Genomic DNA, 26,531 nt, shown 5'->3' with positions numbered 1-26,531 from the left:
GAATAAATAAAATCTTTAAAAAAATAAAAAATAAAATAAAATTCCCACATCCACTGTTACTACTACTTAGATGGAAACAACCAAGCAAATACTGTTTCATAGCAATTGGCAGACTTTAATATTCAAGAAAAATTAAGTCCATCATACACATTAAAAATATAGGAAATTTCATGCAGACATGAAGCTTCCAATTCAGCCTTTGTGGCAACTTTTAGAATGAGAATTACATATAAATACAGTACATTTTACAGTTCCCAAACTTCATAATTTTATACTGTGATTTAGACAGCTTCTCTTTATATTTTACATTTCCCATCTTGCTCACTTGATTAAAATACCCTAACCTGCACCGCTTCAGAATATGGAAAAGGGTGGGGGTGGGGGCTGGGGGGAAGCAGAAGCAAGAACAATGACCTATCTCCTCCTGCTTTATGAAAATGAATGAAAACATTTGTATATAGAGCTAATATAAGGAAAAAGAACAAAAAACTTTAAGGCTTACATACTTTAGTAGCTAGGACTACACATAATATAAAAAATTCTCCAGTGACACTTCTATTATTGATTGATACCACAATTTTCAAGTTCAGAATATATTAACTACAAAAGCAATGAGAAAAAAAGTGATGCAAATTTGTGTAGAACATTTGAAAAACAGTAGTCATGATATGAGAAATTAAAAACAAATGAAGTGGCCAATTTCAGTATTAACTAAAATGTAAGGTATAATTTAGAAATATAAGTAACATTACTAAAGAATAAAACCTGATAGCCAAAATTTTAAGTAATAAAGCCAACTCCCTGCTATCAATGTATTTTTGCCTTTATGAGAAAAACAAGATCATTTGTTATGATACAAGTAAAAAAGTGAATACTAGTCAGTGAATAAAAAGCCTTTCTACATGACTCAAAAATAGCATGCATTCCTTTCCTTTCAATGAATTTTTTAAATACTTAGGATCCTTTTAAGTTTTTTTTTTTCTTAAAAACAAATTTTGGGTTTTCTCCCCCCCCCCACCAATTAATTTCAAATTCGTACACGTGGGAGTTAATGAGAATTCTAACTGAATACTATGGGGGTGGGGGACACGCAAAAAAGAAATAGATTTTTGTTTGTTTTTGTAACTCAAAACACTACAAATTTAGCCAATTCAGATAATCTTCATGGAGACCTTTAACTGCATAACAGGAGCAAAGGCTACAAGAGCTCCCTTACACAGCAAAGCTCCTACTAGTAAGAAGCCAAATTGCGCAGACTCCCCCAACATAACTGACAAAAAAGGCCTAAAGATTCACAAGTTTTCCTATTAGAACAGGACATTAATCCTATAGCACATTATTGAGATTAAGTTTATATAGTTAATTCAAATTGCCACAGAGGTCATTTAATGCCATCATAATCACCTGTGAAAATATCCAACAATACTTCCTTTTCCCAAGAAAAGGTTAAAACATTAAATTAGTCATCTCTGCTTTCCAAGCTACTGGAAACAAAATAATAAACATAAAAAAATACAAAGGAAAACTCCCTCCAATAGAAAAAAATCTGCTAGAGGTAGAAATTTAAAGCAGCATATACTGTTTTAACTCCAGCTATCAGGGAACAAAATTGGTGTTAATCTGAAATTACATCAATGGCTGCTGCTTACAATATTGAAGACACAGACCATGGGCAGTAATTCATCCCTGAATTTCATATTCTAAATTTCCCCACGGTTAATACCATCATGACAGGTTAATGAAAAAAAAGTGCTTGCTTTTGTGATCCAGGTAATTTAAAGAAAAGACATTATTGTAAACATTCACTGACAGACTGTATTCACTTCTAGTTTAAAATCATACATTTCAAATGGGCAGATCTTATTATTTCCCCATTTTCCGAGCAGTACCTTGAATAAAGGCTTTTGTGCCTCACCTAAAAGTGTTGAGATCTCATACATTTCAGATTGATTCATGATGAGTATGCTTTCAAATAATGTTCAGTTTAGTGTACCCCAAAGACTAATTTTTCAGTTACTTGAATGCTTGAATGCATTTGACTGGCCTGTGATCTTATTAAATTTAGCATTTCATAAAAATGAAATGTCTGATGCTTCTCTAAGTTTAGCTGAGCTAGAAAAGAAAATAATTTGAATGATAAAAGGATAGACACATTTTATGTATGGATTGCTTAGGTCCAGAGCAAACAAAAGTCCCAATTCCAGATGCTGAATGTGAGAGGATCCTCAGACTCTTCTAAAAATAACATGTGCAATGCACACAAAACATATTTTTGGGGACTTCAATACTAGTAGTCATTAGTATGGCAGACTTGCAATAGACAGCTTCGTGAAGACCACTGGAGATAAAGTTTAGTTTTTTCTACTGAAAGACAATTCTGGGCTTCAAGGAAAAAGTATACTTGAAGACATTTCCTCCATTTTTACTTTTGTAGTACAAATATGCATGGCATAGTATATTTCTGAAAAAGCGATAGACATATTAAGAAAATAGATGCTATTTCTAAATTTTGTTAGGAATAAGAAGGCACCACTGATTTGAGGTTGTGTCCTGTCATCGGGATATAGTTGATTTTGAGTTGTTTATTTCAGCATTTGCTCTTATCAAACTTTTTTTCCTGCTGATACTGCTTGAGAACGTTACTGTGGTTTACGGACCACAAACAAGACACATTCATAGTAGTATTTCATCATGGAGAGATCATTCACAGTATATGTTGACAAGACAGATTCTTTTTCCACCTGGAATGCAAACAATAATCATAATGATGATGATGACCATGATAACACAAATACTGAGTACCTGTGACAGATGCTATTTTAAACATACTTTTTACTAGTTCATTCATTACATACAAATATCCCCTTTAGATTGGCATTATTAGTAATCCCACTTTACAAAGAACAGATTGCTCATGGTCACATCACTAATAAGAGCTCTACATGACTCTGATATATTGCTTCTCTTCATATTTAAAAACAAATATGTTTATTTTTCAAATGAATGGAATGGTTCTAAATAAACACAACTAAAACACAAGTCAAAATATCATAAAACCTTATAATCACATGATTAAAAAAATGAGCACTACAGAAACACCTGCAGGAATACAGTGGGACAATATCATTGCCCTCCCACCTCCGTCCACTCTTCCAGACGCCAGTCTACTAATAACTATCAGTCTGCAAAGGCTGATCTTGTGATAATGGTAAGCTACCATGTACCGAAAGGTGATTGATTACACCAGGGATTACAGTTTTCCATTTACATACACATTCTGCCAAATCCTAATAATTCAAAAAGCTAAGTATTATTTCTACTTTATGGATGAGAACAAAGAGGTGAAGTCAGGAACTGTTATATTATTACTATTCCTGTTTAAGAGCACTGGAAGTTAGAATGTGGCAGTACTTCATTCCATCCTTACCTCTACCTGGAATCCATACTGCAGAACGACATTTTTTATATCTTCATAGCTCAATTCTATGGAAAGTTCATTTGCCAAATTTTCAAAGTGGTACAGCAGAGGACCTACGGTTTAAAGATATTATGAATGAATTACTTAAATATAAACTTGCACTAGCTATGTTAGAACTCCAAGTTGAATTATAAGATGTGTCATAGATGAAACAAACATCAAAAGGAAAAGAATAGAACCTTTACATCTGCCAAGGGCATGTGTCCAGACCCCTGAAACTCTGGCCCAGTAAGCCCAGCACTTCACCCCACATTCGAGTGCTGGGCTTACACTTATGGGGGCTGAGACCCTCTGGTATACCAGGATTGCAATGTGATTCTCCACACCGTGAGCCTTACACCTGTAATTCTTAAGTTACTGAAGGAGCAAGTGGATCAGAGGATGTGAAGTCCTTAAGTTCCAAAGGTATACTGTAATTATAATTCCTTAAATAAATGCACAACTGCAGCTACAAACTGGCTATCAAGGGCCCTCAAGCTAACCTAGGTCTAGAGAGTGTGTAGGGATAGAGGAAGTTATAGGCAAGGCTTGCTGAAAGGAAGAGGTGACACCAGAGCTCGCTTTTTTCTTAAGTGCACAGCTCATATGCCAGCTCTAACAGTTACTAACTGTGCCACTGGACAAGTCACCAGCTCTGCTCCATATAATTTGACTTTATTCCGAGGTAACATCCAATACACCTAGCATATAGAAGGCGTTAGGTAAACGAGAGCAATCACAACTTTTTAAAATGATACTCCCCCTTTACTATTCTTTCATTCCATATATCCAAGGTACTACCTACCATCTGACTCAAACCAAAGTCTCCAATCTTTCAATCTCTCACATTTTGCCTCCATCATCAGCCTCATCCAGGCAACCCAATCATTCAACAGTTATGCTCCACTACTAATCTAAACAATCTTTTCTTTACCTTTCATTGGGTTAACTATAGATCTGGGGCCTAACTCACCAGCCCTACCACTCATACAATGTGCTAATCACAGGAAATAAGAGTAACAACAGGACAGCTTTTCTTCCCAAAAGGCTAATCTCTCTGTGGAACATACTAAGAGTTAAAACGTTTTTCTTCCTTTCCTCTTTTTTACTCAACATAAACTACTAGAAAAAAATGGCTATGAATATATGTTAGTACTCTTTTCAGAAGACAACAATGGCTTACCATCAAACTATTCTGTCAAGCTTAACTTCCTGTTAGTTTTATTAGTACTAGTAAAAACAATGATAACTACCATTTATTGAGCACCTGCTGTGTTAGACCATCGCAAAGCCTTTGAAGCCTTTTTATAAACATGCAGAGCCTCATAGCAGTTTGTCCAGGAGCTCTAAAGTATATGATGTTCCTGCTCCATTACTTTAAGAGCTTCCAGCCATATTGTCTTATTATGTCTAAATAAAAACTCCAATGATTCTTACATAGTCCGGTCATACTGTACCTCTACTCATGTTGTATTCCACCTAGAAAGCTCCAACTCTCTAACTCAAGCTTTAGCCATGCTCCAAAACCTTGCTGAAATCAAGTTTTAATATAATCCATCCAAATTTCCAGCCCTACTGCTCACCCTCTTAATATACCCTAGTTTAAAAATTCATTAAATGTACCATTTGCATGGCTCCCTGATTATTTTTCATGTAATCTGCATTTTTTAAACTAGATTACAAGCTACATGAGTAAAGGATCACATGTTCAGTTTCTTGTGAGTCCACAATAATGCCCAGCATAGCAGTGAATGTACAGTTAAGCATCTGTAAATTTTACCACCCAAAGATAACCTGTATTACAGTTGTGTATTTTTTATAGTCTATTACAGATACTTCGACAAATACTCTGTGCATATTTCACTTCTACAAGTGTAATTAATCTAACATTTGTATATACCATTCTATATTAAAAAAGAACCAGGAACCCCTGGGGAAAAATGGCTGATCTGAGGGCCTAGCAGAGAAAGTACAAGAAGAGCCTGGTACACCTGGTTATGCCAGAAAGGAGGTGTTCAAACACGACAGAGATATACCAGACAAACACAGGAGAAGGGGGCCCCACTTGCTAAATCTGGGACAAGTAAATTTAAACCATTTATATCCTTAAGGCTCTAAAATTCCAGTTAAGAGACAGTGATTGTTAGACTGGATAACAAAATGTAACTATGCTGTTGATAAGACATATCTAAAACAAAGATACAGAAAAGATTTAAGATCTAGGAAAAGATACCTTACACATTAACTAGGAAAAAGCTTGTGGTAGCTATACGAAACTGCCCACTTAAAGAAACATGGCATGCAACTGTTCAAAACAAAAGAGCTGGCACTCAAACCTCAGCAAAAAGTTGAATAGGCTGAGTAGGGATGTATCGAGGGTGCAGGAATGCAGGTTGGGTAGGAGGACAGTCACTGCTGGCTCATTTTTCAAGCAGACTGATAAATTTTCTTTCCCATTCACTTTATCCAGTAAATTAAACTTTGGTCTTTACCTAAGCATGGACTAGAACGGGCCCAAGGTAGGCATCTTGGTTACTTGGTCACATGAGGGTCAACTTGTCCCTATACATAAATCTTCAACTTCTGTCTTTCCCATACAGTCACTCTTATTCCAGGATTATTCCAAGTCCATCACATAGCCAGTCATTGTCCAGGGTTATTGCAGGTCAACCGGCTCTGTTCTCATTGGGTTTTTTTTTGTAAAACTTATCCAGCTACCCCATCTGAAAAACTTGTTACATTGTGTTGTTCCCTGATGAACAGGGAGGGTTCCCTCCTTGCCATTCTGTCATTGTTTTAGACCCTTTTTCTATTTTTACAACTATAACAAGGTCTCAGTGTGAGATAATGTGTCACTTATCTACCTTTTATACAAAACCTCTCATGTTTCAAAAAATATTCAGCTTTAAAATACTTTAAAATTTGACAGGACTCATTATACTTTATAAGAATCTCCTTTGGGACTTGTGAGATAATAGAAAAAAATACATACTGGTCTCTGGCACAAAGTTCCTGAAATCCTTGTAATTTCCTAAGTGGTAAGAACACTAGGAGCAGCATCTTTTGTTCAGATATTATGCCTCTGACTCTGGCCCCTGACACAGGGATCCTGAAACTCATAATTTCCTGGGTGACAGGAGCATCTTTTGTTCTAATGAGACAACTGTAAGTGGGCTTCTGGGTGGCTACTGGACAAGGGCTCATCACCAAAAAGACCAAGCGGTGATTAGAAGCTTGGAATTTACAGCCCTGCGCCACAATTCTCTTGAGAAGGGAGAAGGGCTTAAAAATTGAATGACTGGTAATGCCTACATGATGAAGCCTCCATCAAATCCCCAAAGCATGGAGTTCAGAGAGCTCCTGGGATGGTGAATATGTGGCGGTGCTGGGACAGTGGCAACCCCTGGACAGAGCATGGAAGTTCCACATCCCTTCCCAGATACTCTGCTCTACATATCTCTTCCATCTGGGTGTTCATCTGTATCCTTGAATAAAATGGTATACCTAAGTGTTTCCCTAAGTTCTGTGAGCCACTCTAGCAATCAAACCCAAAGAGGGGGTTGTTAGAACTTCCAATCTGCAGCCTATAGACGTACAGCTGGTCAGAAGCACAGGTGACCATCTGTGACTAGTGTCTGAAGTAGAGGGGTGGGGGTTCTGTGAGACTGAACCCTTAATCTGTGGTATCTTACACTATCTCCAGCTAGACAGTATGGGAAGTGGTTAAACTACAGGGCACCCAGCTGGTGTCACAGAGAATTGCTTGTTGTGAAGGAAAAAAAGCCCACATTTGGTGACCAGATGTGTCAGAAGTGTGAGTGTTTTGTATGAGGAATAAAAGAGACACACAGGGAAGAACTGGGTGTTTCCCTACACAGGAAGGAAAAATCTGCAGGTCTTTCATTTTAGTACTTTAACCTGTTTATACTTCCAGATGAAATTAAGATTCCCTCTGCTAACTGCCTGCATCAGTGCACGAATATGTATACCCACACACAGATTTTAAAATAAATCACATATACATGTGTTTAAGGGTCACCATGAAAAACTGAAGAACAGGATACACAGGCACTCCTCTACACTTTGCCAAATCACAGCCTTTCCCAAAGGACACATGCAGATAGTTCCCTTAAAAAGCTCACTAGCTTTCCCTAACCTGAGGAATATTACAATACTTCAGATTGCCCTTAAAGAGGTTTCTAAATTAACAGTTATCCCAGTTGTGATTTCACAGAATGTAGACAATTATCTTCATGATAATTTAACTTCCAGTGTAGTTTTTCGATATTCCATTATAGCTGGCAGGGACCAGCTATACTCTTTAGGAGTATACTGACATGCCGGTCTTATGTCAGCACGGTTGGGGTGAAATCATCCCCCAGGGGTTGATGCACTCTCAGTTTACAGATAAAATTATTCTTCCAGGCCCACAAGGCTAAGGTCAAAACCGTGGTAATGTTAGAAATTTACCAACATAAATGCCACTTTGTCATGTCTCCTGGCAGCCAATCTACTGTGGCATCTTAACATTACTTGTTTCCACTTACAAATTTTGAAACAATGCACTCATACACAGAACAGTCACTCAAGAGCCACTGATTGCCTTACCTCTGTGGGAGGTAAACAGGATTAGCTGCTGGCCCCACTGAGCTCAGAGACTACCAAGAATAACAAACATATGGGTGGCAACAGTGTGTTGTGTTAAATGCTCACAGATTCTGTGATAATATAAAAGAGGAATACAACAAATATTTACTGCAACCTGAAAGGATCACCTCAGCTGAGTGCTACGAGCACCTAGGAAAGAGCCAATGTGAGAACAGAGGCAACAGAGAAAGGACCTTCTAGGTCAGAGGACTGGCACCTGTAGTCGGGGCCAGGGTGGAAGAAAAAAAAGACACAAGACTGCAAAGGGTACTATGCACAATCCTAAGAGTTTCGGTGATCCAGAAAGCCAGAATTTTATGTAGGGAACGTGATGGGAATGGATTCACGTGTTGGGAGTATCATGCTTGTGTAACATACAGAGGGCGATATAAAAGAGGCACGGAGGGCTGGAGACAACTTGAAGGTGGGGGTACCCTGATGAAACTACTGCAGTGATGCAGGCTTGAACTAAGGAACTAGCATGAGCTTGGAACAGTGGTTCTCAACGGGGGTGTTTCTGTCATAACTGGGGAGGGCCAGGGAAGAACCATTCACCCCCAGATGCCAATGGTACCGCCTTAAGAAACCATGGGATAGGAAGAAATTCAAGACCTATTGAGAAGCTTTAGGAGACACATCTTGTGGACTGACTGGGCGCAGGTGGTGAGGAAGAAGAGGAATAAAGGAGGATATACAGTTTTCTGGTTGGGGGAATATGCTAAGATCAGAAAAGACAGGAGTTTTTCTTGGATTCTAAAGTATCCAAGTTGGTTTGGAATGTAACAAAGATATCTGGACCAGATACACAGATTGGGAAATGAAAGACTAGGTGGAGTCAGGGTAGGAATTACATGTGGTAAAGATGAGTGAGCAAAGGGCATGAAAAGTGAGAACATTCTTCTGAACAGATACCCAGAACATGCCAATTAAGGGGAAATTCACTATGAGATAATCATTATTTTTTACATTCTTCAGCTTACATATATAAAGAATTTTATTTGGAAAGTACTAACCTACTGAGTAACTATTTTTAAGGACCAAGCTTCTCCATTATTCCAATGCTCAGGATTGTTTTGGAACTCTGTGGTATGAAGAACAGAAGCTCTCCTAATTGATCTCCCCTCTGACCTATGTAGTGTGGCCCAGCATGTCTGCTCTTATCAAACAGTGTGCTTATGGAGAGCAAATTTTATTTGTTCCAGGCAGTTATGATTCCTGTTACATAAGAAAATATTAATAAACCTATTAAAATAAAAGTTCAAACAGAAAAGTTGTTTCTGGGGACACCTGGGTGTCTCAGTGGTTGAGTGTCTGCCTTTGGCTCAGATTGTGATCCCAGGGTCCCAGGATCAACTTCTGCATCAGGGTCTCCACAGGGAGCCTGCTTCTCCCTCTGCTTGTGTCTCTGTCTCTCTCTCATTCTCTCTCTCTCTCTTTCATGAATAAATAAATAGAATCTTAAAAAAAAAAAAAAAAAGGAAACAAAAGCTGTTTCTGTGAAAGTTAACGCTTTGGAAATACAAGAAACCTTACCAAAATCAGTAACTGGGGTCAAAAATATTACTCACATAATTTAACATGACCTGTTAATGCTATGTTATAAACTGACCCCAGCTACAGAACTAGCTGGTTAGACATTCAAGGGGTTGGCTCTGGGCTGTGAGCCTGCCTCTGCCATATATATAAAGTTCGAGGACCCCACTGCGAGTTACTTAAAGCAAGACTCCGATTCTTCAACTATAAAACAGTGGAAGTACCATTTCAACATAGGGTTGTTTTGAGATTAAATAAGGTTATTTGCTCACCCATGGTGGTAATACAGTTGACCTATGAACAACACAGGTTTGAACTGCACAGGGCCACTTCTCCACGTTTTATTTTGTTGATAAATACAGCACAGTATTGCCAATGTATTTTCTCTTACGATTTTCTTAACATTCTTTATCTTACTTTACTGTAAAAATATAGTATATAATACATGCAATATACAAAATACGAGCCAACTGTTATCAGTAGGCTTCTGGCCAACAGCAGGCTATCAGTAGTTGTTTTGGGGAGTCAAATGTTACATGCAGATTTCTGATTGTGCAAGGGGTCAGCATCCCTAAGGCCCACATTGTTCAAGGCTCAACTGTATCACATTTCAATCATTCCTTGGGAAATTTTCAAAGAAATTTATTTTAGAGAAGTGACTACTTTGAAAGAGGACCTAAGGTTTGGGATAACTGTTTCAAATTATGGTTACATTTTACAGCCATTCTCGTCTGTCCCATGAAATTCTTTTTTTTTTTTTTTAAGATTTATTTATTTATTTATTTATTCATGAGAGACACAAACAGAGAGAGAGAGAGGTAGAGACACAGGCAGAGGGAGAAGCAGGCTCCTCACAGAGAGCCCAATGTGGGACTCAATCCCGGACCCTGGGATCACAACCTGAGCTGAAGGCAAGTGCCCAACCGCTGAGCCACCACTCAGGCATCCCATGTCCCATGAAATTCTAAAGAGAAGTTTGGAAAGACCTACTTCTCTCTCTAGTCTTAGTCCTAATGGCAAAATCTGTGGTAAAGTCCAATCATTAAAAAAAGAGCACAAGGCAGAACAACAACAGAACTAGGCCAATCCTAAAGCCATGGACTCACACACAATGTATTGTCCGTCCTCTTATGTAGTGTAATAACCCAGATCCTGAAAATGTTTATATTCTAGCCATGATGTCTTTCTTAACATGGATTATACATCTCACTAGAAAAGTATATTTACCTTAATGTTATCATTAGTCTCCCTTTATTTTAGAAGAGGAGGGTAAAACTGGCAACTTCCTCTAGATCCTGGATAGGAATATTCATCACCTAGCAGTAGGATGCAGTAAAAAGATTTCTGCATAAATGAAATGACTCTCTTCCTTAAACTAAGGTAGTGCTGAAAGTCACCATACCTAGTCTTTTCCCACTAAGCATATGTATAGAGGAGGAAGTTTCTATGGGAGAGGTAAGTGCTTTCTTTCCAATGTTTCATTATAGAAGGAAAAAAAGAACACAACAGGTTGCAGTCTTGATGGAGAGGTGGGTGGTGGAAGATGAGAGAAGGATTGCCATCAGATTAATTATGACTGCTATGAGAATGATCTACTAAGAACACACAATTCTTGGGGCTTCCACTGCTCTCAGAGGAACTACATACTAACAGGGATACAGTCTAAAGGAACTTACACAACATAACTACAACCTTCGTGAACATTTGGTACTACAAAGTTATCAGAGAATAGCTGTAAGTACTCAGATTAACATATGAGATTCTAATAAACACCAAAGAACTTACCTAGATTTATCCAAATTCCACCTGGCTTGAGAATTTTCCATATCGTATCAATATAATCAATTACATTGTGAGCTGTGTCTATGAAGAAACAGGTAGCAATACAGTCCCAGGTATCTATTTGAGGAAAACCACATTATTACATTATGTTATGCTGCCTTTTCTTTTAATTACTTCTACAAATGTACCAGCTACCTCTTACAGATTATGAATATTTCATTTAACTGGAGGAATACAGTAGCTAAACTCTTCCAATCAACACTGTAGTTAGGATAACCAAACAATCATTTATGAGATACTTCACAATTCATGAAAGTTTTTACTGATAATTTGATAATTAACTTGGAAACCATTTTTGATAGCCTATGTAACTATGTATCTTTATCAAATGGTACTTGTAAGAGTTTTGTTTATAATCTACTCAATGTCTAGTCTTCCTTTCAAATAGGTTAAGATGAAGTAACAGTCATTTGAATTTTAAACTGTGATGTAATTGGTGTTAACCACTAATTCTGGCAAGTTACAAAAAAGGCTGTATGCACTTGTTGCCAAGCAAGAAACAAATGGCATAACAATATTTAAACTCTCCACCAGGACTTCGGATAGTCGCCAGTGAAACGGGGAGGAGGCAGTCAGAAGCAGAGCAAGGGATCCCAAGAGAGAACAGTGCCTCGTGGAGACCATGCCCCAGCACACAGGCAGAGGCTGAAGTCCACAAATTTCAGGGCCATAAAGGCACTGATCCAACCAAGGATGACCTTCACCATCTGCTCTCTCAAGCCCTGCTACAGAACAAGATCACCTGTACTCACCCAAGTGATGCTTTCCATTATGTCACCTCTCTTTCGAGAACTTGTTCTCTAACCTATCTCCAACCCCTAACATTTTCCATCTCTCTCTCTCTCTCTCTCTCTCTCTACCTTCAGAATACAGGTTATCCCAATGTCAGAGTTCAGGAAAAGATAAAGAAAAACTTGACTATTGTGTTACTCCCCTGCCCAGTCCCTCCAATGGCGTCCTACCTCTCTAATTGAAGTTGGCCTCAGCAACCCTCCCCAATCTCTCCCACCACTGTGCCTGCTGCTCACTACACCAAAGTAGCCTCTTGCTTTTGCTTGAGCAGAACAAGCACCTTCCCCACCCAAATCCTTCTTCCCTCACCATTCCTTCTGTCTGCAACACTTCCCTCCAAATATCGAATGGTTTGCCTCTTCACTTTTTCAAGGTTCTCTGCTCAACATTTTTTTTAAAGACTTTTATTTATTTATTCATTCATGTGAGACAGAGAGAGAGAGAGAGAAACAGGCAGAGACACAGGCAGAGGGAGAAGCAGGCACCACGCAGGGAGCCTGACACGGGACTCAATCCCGGGTCTCCAGGATCACGCCCTGGGCTGAAGGCGGCACTAAACTGCTGAGCCACCTGGGCTGCCCTCAACATTTTTTTTTTAAAGATATTTTTATTTATTCATGAGAGACAGAGAGAGAGCGGCAGAGACACAGGCAGAGGGAGAAGCAGGATTCGATCCCAGGACCCCCAGGATCATGACCTGAGCCGAAGAAAAATGCTCAGCCAACTGAGCCACCCAGGCATTCCTCTGCTCAACATTTTTAAAAAGTTCTGCTTAGCCTTCCCTGATAACTCTATAAATACAACAGCCTCTTCCCAATCCCTCTGTGTCCCTATTACCCTGCCTTAGTATTCTTCCTCACAATATTAAATTTGTTCTTGCTCCCTGTCCTTACTGGAATACAAATCCCCGTGTACAGAACTTTGCTTTACTCACTGCTCTCTTTCTCGTGCCTAGAACATACCTGGGACTTCTCAGGGGCTGAAATAAGTATTTGTTGAATGAATGATCTTGCTGACCTCTCAGTATACTATTTTTCTTCTTCCTTTTACTGCCACTTCCCCACCCCCCACACCAAACCCTCTCTCCATTACCATCTCCCTTTCTCTAATGCTAGCTCAAACTTTGTTTGCCAAGGTGAAGTTCCAATTTCATGGCCTGATTATAAAGGTCTCCCACAATCTGGAACCAATCTCCCTTTCTAGGCATATCTTCCATTAAACTACCAAAGCAAGCTCTCTTTCCCTTCCAGTCATGCTGTCCCACCATCCCCGATTGCCTCATTCATTCCTACCTTCCTAACTCTGCCTCCTCATTCTTTTTTTTTTTTTTTTAAGATTTTATTTATTTATTCATGATAGAGAGAGAGAGAGAGAGAGAGAGAGAGAGAGAGAGAGGCAGAGACACAGGCAGAGGGAGAAGCAGGCTCCATGCCGGGAGCCCGACGTGGGACTTGATCCGGAGACCCCAGGATCGCGCACTGGGCCAGAGGCAGGCGCTAAACCGCTGAGCCACCTAGGGATCCCTGCCTCTCCATTCTTGAAGTGACAGCCTTCTTTCTACAAAGTTCTCCTTCCCCACACGAATCTACTTTTATCTCTATCATATTCATTACTCACTGAATTTGTTTACATGTTGTCGTTTATTAATAGACCCAACAGATGCTATATTTCTTAATTGTGGGATGTTATACTTCTTTATATTTCCCATCATTACCTTAGACAAGATTTTGAAAATATCCTAACTTGTCACTGAAGTAAATCTTCTATTCTGCTATCAAAATGAACAATCAATACTTCGGCTTAGTATAAACTTAGCTCATTAAATTTAGAATAAAGAGAACTTTTCAATGCTTGTTTTGGACTTACTGCATTCTGAGTAGATCTCCTGAAAATCTCCTGCAGTCATGGAAAAGTTAGAACCAGGAGGAAGACTGTGGGGGTCAACATCGGGGAAAGAGATGGGTCGAATCTGATCAGCTGACCTCCGGTTATTGCTAAACTGATGGATCCAGGGATAAAGCTTATATTTATTAATTTCAGAACATCTGCAAAATATGAGCACAAAATTCAGTGTTAACTAAAAGTTTTATCAAGAAAATCTACTTTAAATACTAAAACTTAATCTGATTGAAGATTTACTTATACTTAAAGTGTTACTACTACACCCCAACCAATCATCTGAAAATGCACATCTACATGCAGATGAGTAACCAATCGTGAATTAAAAAACAGGAAAAAAACAACTAAAGTAAATTCAGAGATCTAAGTGTGTTGTTCATTCACATTTTAAAAAATGTATTTCCAAACCTCATACTCAAGTAAAAAACAGGCCAACCCTTCCTGAAAAAAGTGGTATGGGTTTGCTACGCTACCCAACTATTCTAATTCTCCATTTTAACTTCTCACCATTCCCTAACCCATCCTGGACAGCATATAATTTAAACAAGACAACTAGTTATGTTTTCCAATGCACCTCTTCTGGCTTTAAAAATAACAACTCTTTTCCACTATTTTCTAAAGGCCACAGAAATTCTGAGAGAGGTTTCCAACTCAGTCATAGGAGCATACTTGGCCATTTTATAAGAATCTGATTAAAGGAAAAGTAACGATTGCTACACTGAACTCTTATTCTACTAAAGAAACAAAAGGGTGAAGAAGTTTAAGAAATAATGAGAAAATACTGCTTCCTGGATCATGCACAGTCTTGAAATTCTGCACAGGGAGCATTCCAGTTTCGTGGGACGTCCCATCATTTTCTAAAAAGTCACTTATCCATCCTGTTTCAGTGTTAAGAACTGATTAAAAGTGGTAATTTGTATAAGCAACTTGATTTTAATATAAGAAACACTTATGATACATATCATCATTAAACACTATATATTTATCTTCAAATTCAGAATTGTTCAAAAATAGGTTAAGTCAATCTGATTCTGAGAAATCACTATTTCCAGCAAAAAGTAAATTAAATACCTGTTGAGTACAAAGTTGGAAGAAAAGAGCATAAAAAAACTCCATTCATTTCCTTGACAAGCATAACCTAGCATAGCTATTTCCCAGGCCAGTCTTCCTAGTCCAGCACCAGGTACCAGAATATTTACTTTAGAAGGATCCCTGAAATGAAATAAGGCAATTATGTCCAACCCCTCAAAGAAAGAAAGAAAGAAAGAAAAAAAAAAAACACAAAATCCACATTAACAACTAAAAACTTAGATATTCAGTAAGAATAAGCTCACTCAAGACTGACTTCTTAAAATTGAGAGAAATACTTCTAAATATAAATGAAAAAATAAAGGTGTGAGGAATTATCGTAAGTTCAAATATCATATGAGGGTTTACGCCCTAAATAAGACTTATGAAGACACTCATACTCCTAAAGTAGCTGTCACTTGTACAACTATCTCAAGAAAAATTATCCCAAAGGGATCCCAATACACAAAGATTGAACATAGTTATTTTATAAGACAGTGAAACAAAACATTATTTCTAAATTCTGTAACTAATACAATGGTTTGTGTGACTAAATAGATGAAAATATATGTAGATTTTAATGTTTTAGTTACATCTTTAAGGTCCTATATTTTTTAACTGGCAAAAGAATTTGGTGGGAGGGAAAATGAAGAATTGCCTTCTAACTGAGCATAAATAATGAAAAGTACATCACGCCAAACAACAGGCTCACAAGACTGCTCTTCACTTATTAGCATCACACGACAGTCACAAATTCCCTTCACTGTAAGATCCACCATCCATTTCCAAACAGCTAAAAACCTTAGCAAAGCAAGGGACTTTATCAGGAATTCCAGCCAATCAATATAACCCTAAGGAAATCAAAATGATATTCTTATAGAAAACTAAAGGCAAATGTGTATAATCAGCTGTCATCATGTCAATGAAAAAGATTTTTAAGATTATCTGCATTCTCCAAATTTAGTTCCTAAGTCAAATCCAACGTCCAAATTATCCCCATGTAGAATCCTCTCTCTTTCCTATCTTTATACTATACGGTCTTTAAGTTTGGTGTGCTCCAAACTGCAGCAGGCCTTTTATTAGTGGCCCATAATGTAATCTCTGCATTTCCCATTCTGAAATGAAAAAGAAACAAACACAACTGTCGGACTTTTGTGTGTGTGTGTGTGTGTGTGTGTGTGTGTGTGTTTAAATATTTTATTTATTTATTCATGAGAGAGAGAGAGAGAGAGAGTGAGTCAGAGACACAGGCAGAGGGAGAAGCAGGCTCCATGCAAAGAGCCCGATGCGGGATACGATCCTGAAACCTCGGGATCATGCCCCGAGCCAAAGGCAGATGCCCAACCACCAAGCCACTCAGGCATCCCAGGCTTTTGAAAATTCAGTCTATGAATATAGTAACATGGGAACTTGTCCCGGGTCATCCAGTCTGAAATATACATGTATTTGTATAAGAACTTTAACAAAGTCTATTTAGTTTAACTGTTGAATTTTATATATACAATAAAGCATAAATCAAAATTTGTTAAAAATGATTTCTGATAAATAGGCTTATTAGGATTAGGCGACATTCTTTAATACTTGATATAAGCAAACTGATGCCAAGCTGCCATATAAGTTTTCACCAAAATAAAACAAAATGTTTTCTCATTTCAGATTACACACAATGTCTGTCTGCAAACACTTTAATTTTTAACTGATATAACTGATTAAATTCCTAATGAAGAAAATGGGTAACATCCTCTCATGTGGTTTAGACCTACCAGTATCAGTTATCTAACAAGCACAGAAGCATATATATATTTTCAGTATTAGAATTTGAAAAACTACTGGTCGCAGAACTCTATGCTACCCTTTGTATGACAGACCTACTACTGTGGCACCCCACCCAAGCTTCTCTCTCTTTTTCCACTCCCTATCAGACCCACCAAAACCCATACTCTCCCAGAATTACCTCTTTTCTTTTCTCAGTTCCCATCTGCCCAATCAAAACATGCATTTTTCCCAAGCGGCTGTTCTCACCTTAGATTAAGGAAAAAAAAAAAAAAGGCAACATAATGCAACAAAAGTAACTGGATTTGAAAGTAAATTCATAGAAGAGTATTTAAGTTGCTATATAAATAATCACTAATATTGTCTGGATGGCTGATGAGCTGAGAAAAACCTACCAAGAAGAAATTAGAAAACATGCTAACCCTAAGGGAAAGCTGTGTTAATAATAGTATTGACAGTTATTTTGTCAACTTATGGAAAGTAACTTTATGACCCCTAAGATCAAATTCTCCAAATCTAAACAGGCCCACAGAACTCTCTAACCCCACCTTGTGGCAGGAAGTGCTGTATAAAACTGCTACTAAAAGGCTGTCCTCAAGCCAGGGAATGCAGACTGTATTAAGACCCTAGATTTAAAAAAAAAAAAAAGACCCTAGATTAAAAGTTCGCAAAGATTATGATAGATCAATTATCTATAGTATGACAAAAGGATTTCTCAGGGCATACAAAAGGAGATACATTAAAACAAACACCAGAGAACTGAAAAAAAAAAAGATTTTAAAAATCAAGCAATGAATATGTATAAAACTAAAGCATTTTAAAAGGGAGTTCCTGCTATGACTCCATATCAACTCTAGGGCATTTCTATGAAGGTATTTCTGTGCAAAATAAGGGAAATAAAGTCTACATACAGACCATTAGGGTGACGTGACTTTATACTTGACTGAAACTTAGAAAACCAGGAATAGAGGCATTATAATATGGCACTCAATAATCAAATGGTGCTGCTAGCGATTCTAAGGGGAAATGAGTAAGCATAATAGTTTACCTAGTTATTAAGGTCCAACTATGCAGAAGCATTATATTTGTTACAAATGTGATACCCCTGATAACAGCAGGAAAAATTTCAACAGTTTATCCCATACAAGCAAAAATGAAGAGAGTGTACCTACACAGAATGTAAAGAAGCCGTGGATCCTGCTTGTACTGTGTTTTGTGCTCCAACTAATACCCACAGTAAATGTTGTTCCTGAGAAGTCTCCTTTATCGGACACAGAATGATTTTTGTGTTGCAGCTGCAGATTAGCAAGTTCCAACACACAAAATACTTCTCATGTGTCAACATGCTGACACTTAGCTGACCGTTGGCGTTTAGCAGTGTATACACTTTAAAGCACTAGAAGCATTCGGTTCTGTTTGAATCCCAGTTCTCTGTTCAATACAGTAAAAATCACTAACCACTTGTAGCTACTGAACACTTAAAATGTGGCTAGTCCAACGTGTTGCTAGTGTAAAACAGATGCCAGATTTCAGTATAAAAAAAACAATGTAAAATACCTCATTAATAATCTCACATACTGATTATATGCTGAAATAATATTTCTGATAAACTGTCTTATTAAAGTATATTGGTTTTATCTGTGGCTTTTTATGTAGCTGCTAGAAAATTTAAAATGACATATATGGCCTGTGTTATATTTCTATTGACCAGTGCTGATCCACAGAGAGAAATAGTAAAAATATAATTTTGAGCAAAAGCCAATTGTAAAATGACACAATCCACTCTATGAACTTCCACAATATAAAGAATAAAATGTTTTGCTTAAAGGTATATAAACATGTAGTTATTATGGAAAAGTAAGATTAGAGTAACAACTTCATATTAGTTGTTACCTCTGGAAAGAGAGAAGAAGAATATATACTCAGTGTGGTTTACAGGGCATAGTTTCAACTGTATCTGCAATCTTTCTTTTAAAAAATATACCAAAAAATCCACACACAAACAAAACAAGACCCTGAAGTAGCTATGGCAAAATTTCAAGGTTTAAGAGCTAGGTGTTGAAATATTTTTTATTCAAAGTAGAAAATTCGTTAAAACTTCCATTAGTGTCTGACCCCTTCAAAAATATCCCAGTTTACCTCTTCATCCACTCTCAACAAAGAACTCCCAGTAGCAAACAGCTTCTCACCAATTCCAGAAAAACACTTTCTCACCTTAATCTTTAGAGCTATATACCCACAGAAACTCAGTTTAAATTATTGCCTTATCTCTGAAGCCGTTCCCAAATATCTCAGGCAAAGCTTGAACTCACTTCTCAGTAATTTCAGCACTTCATACCTCTGTTATAGTTTATATACCAAGTTTTCTATGACCCACAGGCCTGTCACTTGTTTTTGTTTTACTGGAACATAGTCACGCACACAAATTGTCTATGGCTGCGTCCCCCCTGAACAGTCTAAAATATTTACTAGCTGTCCCTTTAAGTTGGCCATCCCTGATCTAATGGATCTTAAACACCTTTCCCATTTATACAGTTTCCTTAATCTCTTTTTTTTTTTTAAAGATTTATTTTTTTTTTAATTTTTATTTATTTATAATAGTCACAGAGAGAGAGAGAGAGAGACAGAGACACAGGCAGAGGGAGAAGCAGGCTCCATGCACCGGGAGCCCGACGTGGGATTCGATCCCGGGTCTCCAGGTTCGCCCCCCGGGCCAAAGGCAGGCGCCAAACCGCTGCGCCACCCAGGGATCCCTCCTTAATCTCTTTTATGACTGAATAAATATTCCACTGCATGACTGTACCATTATGTATTAAAATCCACTAATTAAGAACATTTAGATTTTTTCCCAATCTTTTGTTATTATAATGTTAAAGACAATATCCTTGGCATAAATGATCTTCCAAATGCAAGAATCTGTAGAAAGCTTCACCAAAATTGAATTCCAGGAGTCAAAAGATATGCGTTTAAATTTTGTTAAATACTACCAAGTTGCCCTCCATAAGATTTTACTGATTTATTCTTCCTTCAGCAAGCTGTATGTCTCTCTACCCTTAGTAAGATATATAACTTTTAAACTTTGCAAAGTAATAGGTGAAATATGTCATCTTAGTGTGGTTTTCACATTTGCATATTCTTATGAGATTGGGGTCTTGTATTTTTTTCTGTGAACTATTTACACATTTTTCTACTGGATTATTAGTCTTGAATTGTTTTTCCACTGAATTATTATTACTCTAGATTTATAAGCACTTGAAATCCTGAACTTTAAGAGCTTGGGATCTTGTTTGAAAGACCTGAAATAAATATTTGTCTTTGGTCTAAGAGAACTTTTAGGATGAGGGATAGATCTAAATTTTTAGTCTCCACTCTTGCATTATTTGGCAGACTACGTTTCTTCCATTTTCTCTTTTTAAATGGTTTCTTTAGCTAAGAGAATCCTTTCATAAATTATGATTTATATAATTTAATGTAAGTAGGAAAAAAATGCTTCTTTAAAGTTCACCATATATTTCCCTAATGACCAACCATATTAAAGAAATAATACATTCATCTAGTCAATAGTATATCTGTATCTTTTTGGAGTGAAATGCAAAGACAATAGATTTCTCCCACATGCAAAGTATCACTTCATTTTCTTCTAAAATAGGGTGGGTTAGTGAAATTAAGATATAAAAATACAGTCCAACAGTTTTCAGTATTCACAAAAGAATATGGTTCCACACAGCTGTGATTTTTCATTTCAGGTGGGACTCAAGAATCTCTTTCCTTAGCAACTATAAACTTGATCACACACATACACAAAAATTTTTTTTAAAGATTTATTTATTTATTTATTCATGACAGACAGAGAGAGAGAGAGGAGAGAGAGAGAGGCAGAGACACTGGAGGAGGGAGAAGCAGGCTCCATGCGGGGAGCCCGATGCGGGACTCGATCCCGGGTCTCCAGGATTGCGCCTGGGGCCAAATGCAGGCGTTAAACCGCTTGAGCCACTCAGGGATCCTCGATCACACAAAATTCTTAAATTCAAATGATAACATAATTAAGTCACTTGAAAACTTGAAACTCTCAATTACTGTTCAAACCATGACATGAAAGGTTACTGTGCTTATGTTCTATACTTGAGAAAAAGGTTTAAATTCTGAGCTCATACTTCAAGAAAAATTACATTGTTAATTTCAATGAGCAACTGCTCACTAAAGTACAGTCCAAATCTATTTAAAACTCCAGACTAGAGGCTACCAACTACCAAAATGGTTGGCATTCAGCACAATTGAAAAAACATTTTCTTTATTAACAAATAGACCCCAATACAATGTGAATCTGTGACTTCAAAGCTGCTTGTGGGTGTGAGTGGTTCAGTCAGTACAGTATCTGATTCTTGATCTCAGGATTGTGAGTTCAAACCCCACACTGGGTGTGGAGCCTACTTAAAAAAATAATAATAAACTCTAAACAGAGATAAACTGGACAAACTAACAAAACAGTGTGTTTTCACAGGAAAAAAATATTTTAATGCTCACAGGTATAGTTAATTCTATGCATACTTAAGTATACTAATACGCAGCTTGGTTAGAAAAGGCCTTCACTGAAATTTCAAAAAGGACGAACAAAAGCTGACATAAATTTGAGTCAAATCTAGTCTGAAGTATAAAGACATCAAATTCTCATGTGCTTGCTGTGGCATAAACAGGATCCTGGAAATTTATATGACCCAGCTGACCAGGATTTACCTAAGAATCAATCTGGATACTGAAGGGCTGTAATTAATGTCCTTTTTTCAGGACTAGGGGTTTACTTTTTTATGGCAAAATTATGACTTTAACATGGATATGGACTTTGTTTTATTAACTTTATTTCTTTAAGGTTTTTTGATAGCTCATCTTATTAACTGTAAGAAAATCAATCTAAATTAATTAAGCAAAACAAATGACATAGTAAGAGATAATGAAATTTTTCCACTTGGTCCAAGAATGGCACAAAAACAAAGTTTGACAGATATTTTGGCACACTTCATTTAAAGGTTATCTATCTACTCTGATAACATTGATTATTTTCAGGGAAGGGAAATGAGTGGCTGGGTAAAAGTTATGCCAAAGAGACTTTAAATTCTGTGAAGTTTTAAAATTTTTGAGCACTATGGTATGTTTTAACTAATTGAAAAAATTATTCTTTTATTTTAAAATAACCTTTTAGGGGGGGCGCCAGGGTGGCTCAGTTGGTTGAGCATCTGCCTTCGGCTCACCAAGCCCTGCATCTGGCTGCTTCTCCCTCTCCCTTTGTATGCTCTCTCTCTCTCTCTCAATAAATAAATAAATCTTTAAAAAATAAAATAACCTATTAAAATCATCAAGAGTTAGTTCATTCTTTTCTCATCAGCCAACATTCTGTCAGTAGCAATGATGGTAATAAAATAGTAGACAGAAAACAGTAAAATAATACTCTGTGTCAGTTCACTAAGTACCTTTAACAATGGCATGCCCTTTGGCATAGCGGACATTGTTATCCTGTTTGGACACCATGGCAATATACATGATTCAATGAATCTGAACAAAATCATGTTTAAAATGCTAGAAATGATGTTAACATGGGCATTTGGCATTCAGCCTTCCAAATATACACAAACTTTGTACATTCCAATTGTAAAGAGCCTTACTTCATAACCTACTTTTCAAAAACAGATATATTTTGAATTTTGAGAAAGATCTGGACTTTATGTTTACAGACTATTCAACTATTATTGATTATTTTTAGAGCACTGGATATATGCATGACAGAGAGAACCAACTAGAAACATCCTACAATACAATACATCCTATAATATATCAATGTTTATAAAAGTCCATAATAATCACATCACAATTCATTTTTTTTTTAAGATTTTATTTATTTATTCATGAGAGACAGACAGAGAGAGAGAGAGAGAGAGAGAGAGAGAGAGAGAGAGAGGGAGGCAGAGACACAGGCAGAGGGAGAAGCAGGCTCATGCGGGGAGCCCGACATGGGACTCAATCCCGGGTCTCCAGGATCAGGCCCTGGGCTGAAGGCGGTGCTAAACCGCTGAGTCACCCAAGCTGCCTTCACATCACAATTTTAACAGTTGTAGAATATTTAATGTAAGACTACTGGTAAGAATTGTAGCACTTAAAAAAAAAAATTGTAGCATTTGGACAGCCTGGGTGGCTCAGCGGTTTAACACTGACTTTGGCCCAGGGCATGATCCTTAAGTCTGGGGATTGAGTCCCATGTCGGGCTCCCTGCATGGAGCTTGGTTCTCCCTCTGCCTGCGTCTCTGCCTCTCTGCCTCTCTCTCTCTCATGAATAAATAAAAATATTTTTTAAAAAAGAATTATAGTATTTATTAAACAAAGGTATTCTTTAAAAACTGTGATTTTTGGCTATTTATTCCAACTAAAGCCTAGTTTTCAAAACAAGCATTACTGAGGAAGACTTCATATCTTAAAGGAAAATTAAAAGCATATTTCAACATTGCCACCTCAATATTCCATTATTAAAGAGGCAAAGATGTCTCCCAACAAAGAAAAATCCTGATCAGATGGTTTTAGAAGTAAATTCTATTACATACCTGGTCAGGATTTTTCTTTGTTGGGAGACATCTTTGCCTCTTTAATAATAATAAAGATGAATGGACACCAATTCTTCTCAAACTTCCCCCAAATTTAAAAAACACTTCCTTGGGCAACTGGGTGGCTCAGCGATTGAGTGTCTGCCTTTGGCTCAGGGCATGATCCTGGGTTCCTGGGATTGAGTCCTGCATCAGGCTCCCTGCATGGAGCCTGCTTCTCCCTCTGCCTATGTCTCTGCCTCTCTGTGTCTCTCATAAATAAATAAATTTAAAAATAAATAAAATAAAAAACACTTCCTATAACTCATCCTATGAGGCCAACATTATCCTGATACCAAAAGAAGATAACATCACAAGAAAAGAAAATTCACAAGAACAAATCAGCAGTAAAACCCTTTTTTACAGATGTAAAAATCCTCAACAAAATATTAGCAAACTGAACCCAACAACATATTAAAAGGATTGTTCACCAGGACCAATAGTAGTATGTCATTAATGCAAGAGCAGTTCAACATAAGAAAATCAATCAATATTATCACATGAACAGAACAAAGGTTCTATTCATTTGACACAGAAAAGACATTTGATAAAACGCCAACACCCTTTATTGATAAAAATGCTCAGGACACTAGGAATCAAGGGAAAATTCCTTAATATGATAAAGAGTATTTATTAAAAACCTACAGCTAACATCATACCCAATGGTGAAAGAATGAAAGTTTTCCCTCTAAGACCCAGAACATGATAAAGGTGCCCCCTTTCACCACTGCTATTCAACATTGTACCAGAAGTTCTGGCCAGAGTGGAAAGAAGATGGAAAACCATTTCTATCTGTAGATGCTCTGAACCTGTATGTAGAAAATTGCAAAGAATCCACAAGAAAGCTTCTCCAACTAATAGACAAACTAAGCCAAGTTGCAGGGTTACACAATCAATACATAAAAATCAGCTGTGATTCTATACATTAGCAATGGACAATCCTAAAGGAAATTAAGAAAGCAATTCCATTTACAGTAACATCTAAAAGAACTAAATACAGGGTGCCTGGGGTTAAGCAGCTGTGTTCAGCTCAGGCCGTGATCTCAGGATCCTGGTATCAAGCCCCCATCGGGCTCCCTAATCAGCAAAGTCTGCTTTTCCCCTCCCCCTCTGGCCCTCCCCCCTGCTTGTTCTCTCTCTCTCTCTCTCACTCACTCTCTCTCAAATAAATAAAATCTTAAAAAAAAAAAAAGAACTAAATACTTAGGGAATAAATCTAACCAAGGTCAAGAAAGACTTGTACTGAAAACTACAAAACAGTGCTGAAAAAAATTATAAAGAAGATCTAAATAAATAGACATCCTGTGTTCATGGATAGGAACGTGAACGTTTAACGTCGTTAAGATGTCAATATTTTCCAAACCAGTTGACATATTTAACACAATTCCTAACAAAATTACAATAGCCTTTCTACAAAAATGAAAATGCTGATTCTGGAATTCATATGGAATTGCAAGGTCTCCAAAGAGCCAAAACTATCTTGGAAAAGAATAAATTGAAGGATTTATGCTTCCTGACTTCAGAACTTAAAAAGCTACAGAAATTAAAATACTGCGGAATTGCCATAAAGGCCAACATACAGACCAACAGAATAGAACAGAGAGCCCAGAAATAAACCCTGTCATGTAAGGTCAATTGATTTTCAACAATAGTACCAAGATAATTCAATGGGGAAAGAAAGGATAGTCTTTTAACAAATGTTGCTGGGAAAACCAGATATCCACATGTAAAAAAATGAAGTTAGACCTTTACCTTACACCACATACAAAATCAACTCAAAGAATTATAACTATAAAATTATTAGAAGAGGGATGCCTGAGTAAAAAAGGGATGCCATATGTAAAAAAATGAAGTTAGACCTTTACCTTACACCACATACAAAATCAACTCAAAGAATTATAACTATAAAATTATTAGAAGAGGGATGCCTGAGTGGCTCAGTGGTTGAACATCTGCCTTCAGCTCAAGTTGTGATCCTGGAGTCCTGGGATCCAGTCTTACATGAGGCTCCCCATGGGGAGCCTGTTTCTCCCTCTACCTATGTCTCTGCCAACTCCCCCTCCCCCTCATGAATTTTTTAAAAAAATTCTTAGAAGAAAGTATTAGGGAAAATCTTCATGGCACTGATTTGACAATGATTTCATAAACATGACATGAAAAGCACTAGCACCAAAAGGAAAAAAAACAGGTAAATTGAACTTCACCAAAATTATACAATTTTATACATCAATGGACATCAAGAAAGTGAAAAGACAAACTACAGAATTGGAGAAAATACTTGCAAATCATATATCCAACAAAGAATCAATACTTGCATAAAAACCAAAAAAGGTCATAGATTACACAGTTTCACCAATGCAAATCATCTTTAACTCAAACATAATAAAGACTACAAAAACCATGAAGAGTCAGTATTTTAAAAAATTAGGAACCCCAAGTATACTATATCCTCACTGATAAACCTGAGAATACAAAATGCATTAACAAGTCTGTGGCTGCTAAAAATGTGAATTAAGAGCTTAAGTGAGTACTATACATGTCAATCACTTCTAGTGGCTGAAGTATTTGAAATGTGAAAGAAGTAAACTTCTTTCTAGAAAAATATGTCATTAAAAAACTTCTTCCAGGGATGCCTGGGTGGCTTAGTGGATGAGCATCTGCCTTCAACTCTGGTGATCCCAGGGTCCTGGGATCGAGTCCTGCATTGAGCTCTCCATAGCGAGCCTGTTTCTCTCTCTGCGTCTCTCATGAATAAAATCTTAAAAAAAAAAAAACACTTCTTCCTAAATTATATCTTTTAAAAAGTCAGTGAATTATTACATACATTACTTCTGAACCGTGTACATCAGATATTTGGACATGCAAAAACAAGCACTGGAAGCTATTTTGTTTTT

The 26,531-nt window shown here is 37.2% G+C and overlaps 1 protein-coding gene across 4 annotated transcripts in view; it reads right to left on the bottom strand.

Annotated features, from left to right (window-relative positions):
- Positions 1–89: 89 nt before the first annotated feature.
- Positions 90–26,531, bottom strand: part of CARNMT1 (carnosine N-methyltransferase 1) — a 41,222-nt gene continuing 14,780 nt past the window's right edge. For all 4 annotated transcript variants that reach the window (XM_055310513.1, XM_055310516.1, XM_055310514.1 and 1 more), the window contains 5 exons: positions 15,242–15,382; positions 14,138–14,316; positions 11,423–11,536; positions 3,428–3,531; positions 90–2,741 (listed from right to left, as the gene is read on the bottom strand). In XM_055310513.1, coding sequence (XP_055166488.1) covers positions 2,640–2,741; positions 3,428–3,531; positions 11,423–11,536; positions 14,138–14,316; positions 15,242–15,382 — 640 coding nt within the window. In that variant the 3' untranslated portion in view covers positions 90–2,639. The remainder of the gene's footprint in view (positions 2,742–3,427; positions 3,532–11,422; positions 11,537–14,137; positions 14,317–15,241; positions 15,383–26,531) is intronic.

Source organism: Nyctereutes procyonoides, unplaced genomic scaffold (assembly GCF_905146905.1).
Source record: "Nyctereutes procyonoides isolate TBG_1078 unplaced genomic scaffold, NYPRO_anot_genome, whole genome shotgun sequence".
Classification (NCBI taxonomy): domain Eukaryota; kingdom Metazoa; phylum Chordata; class Mammalia; order Carnivora; family Canidae; genus Nyctereutes; species Nyctereutes procyonoides.
The sequence above is the reverse complement of the archived record's forward strand: the minus strand, read 5'-3'. Positions and strand labels throughout refer to the sequence as shown.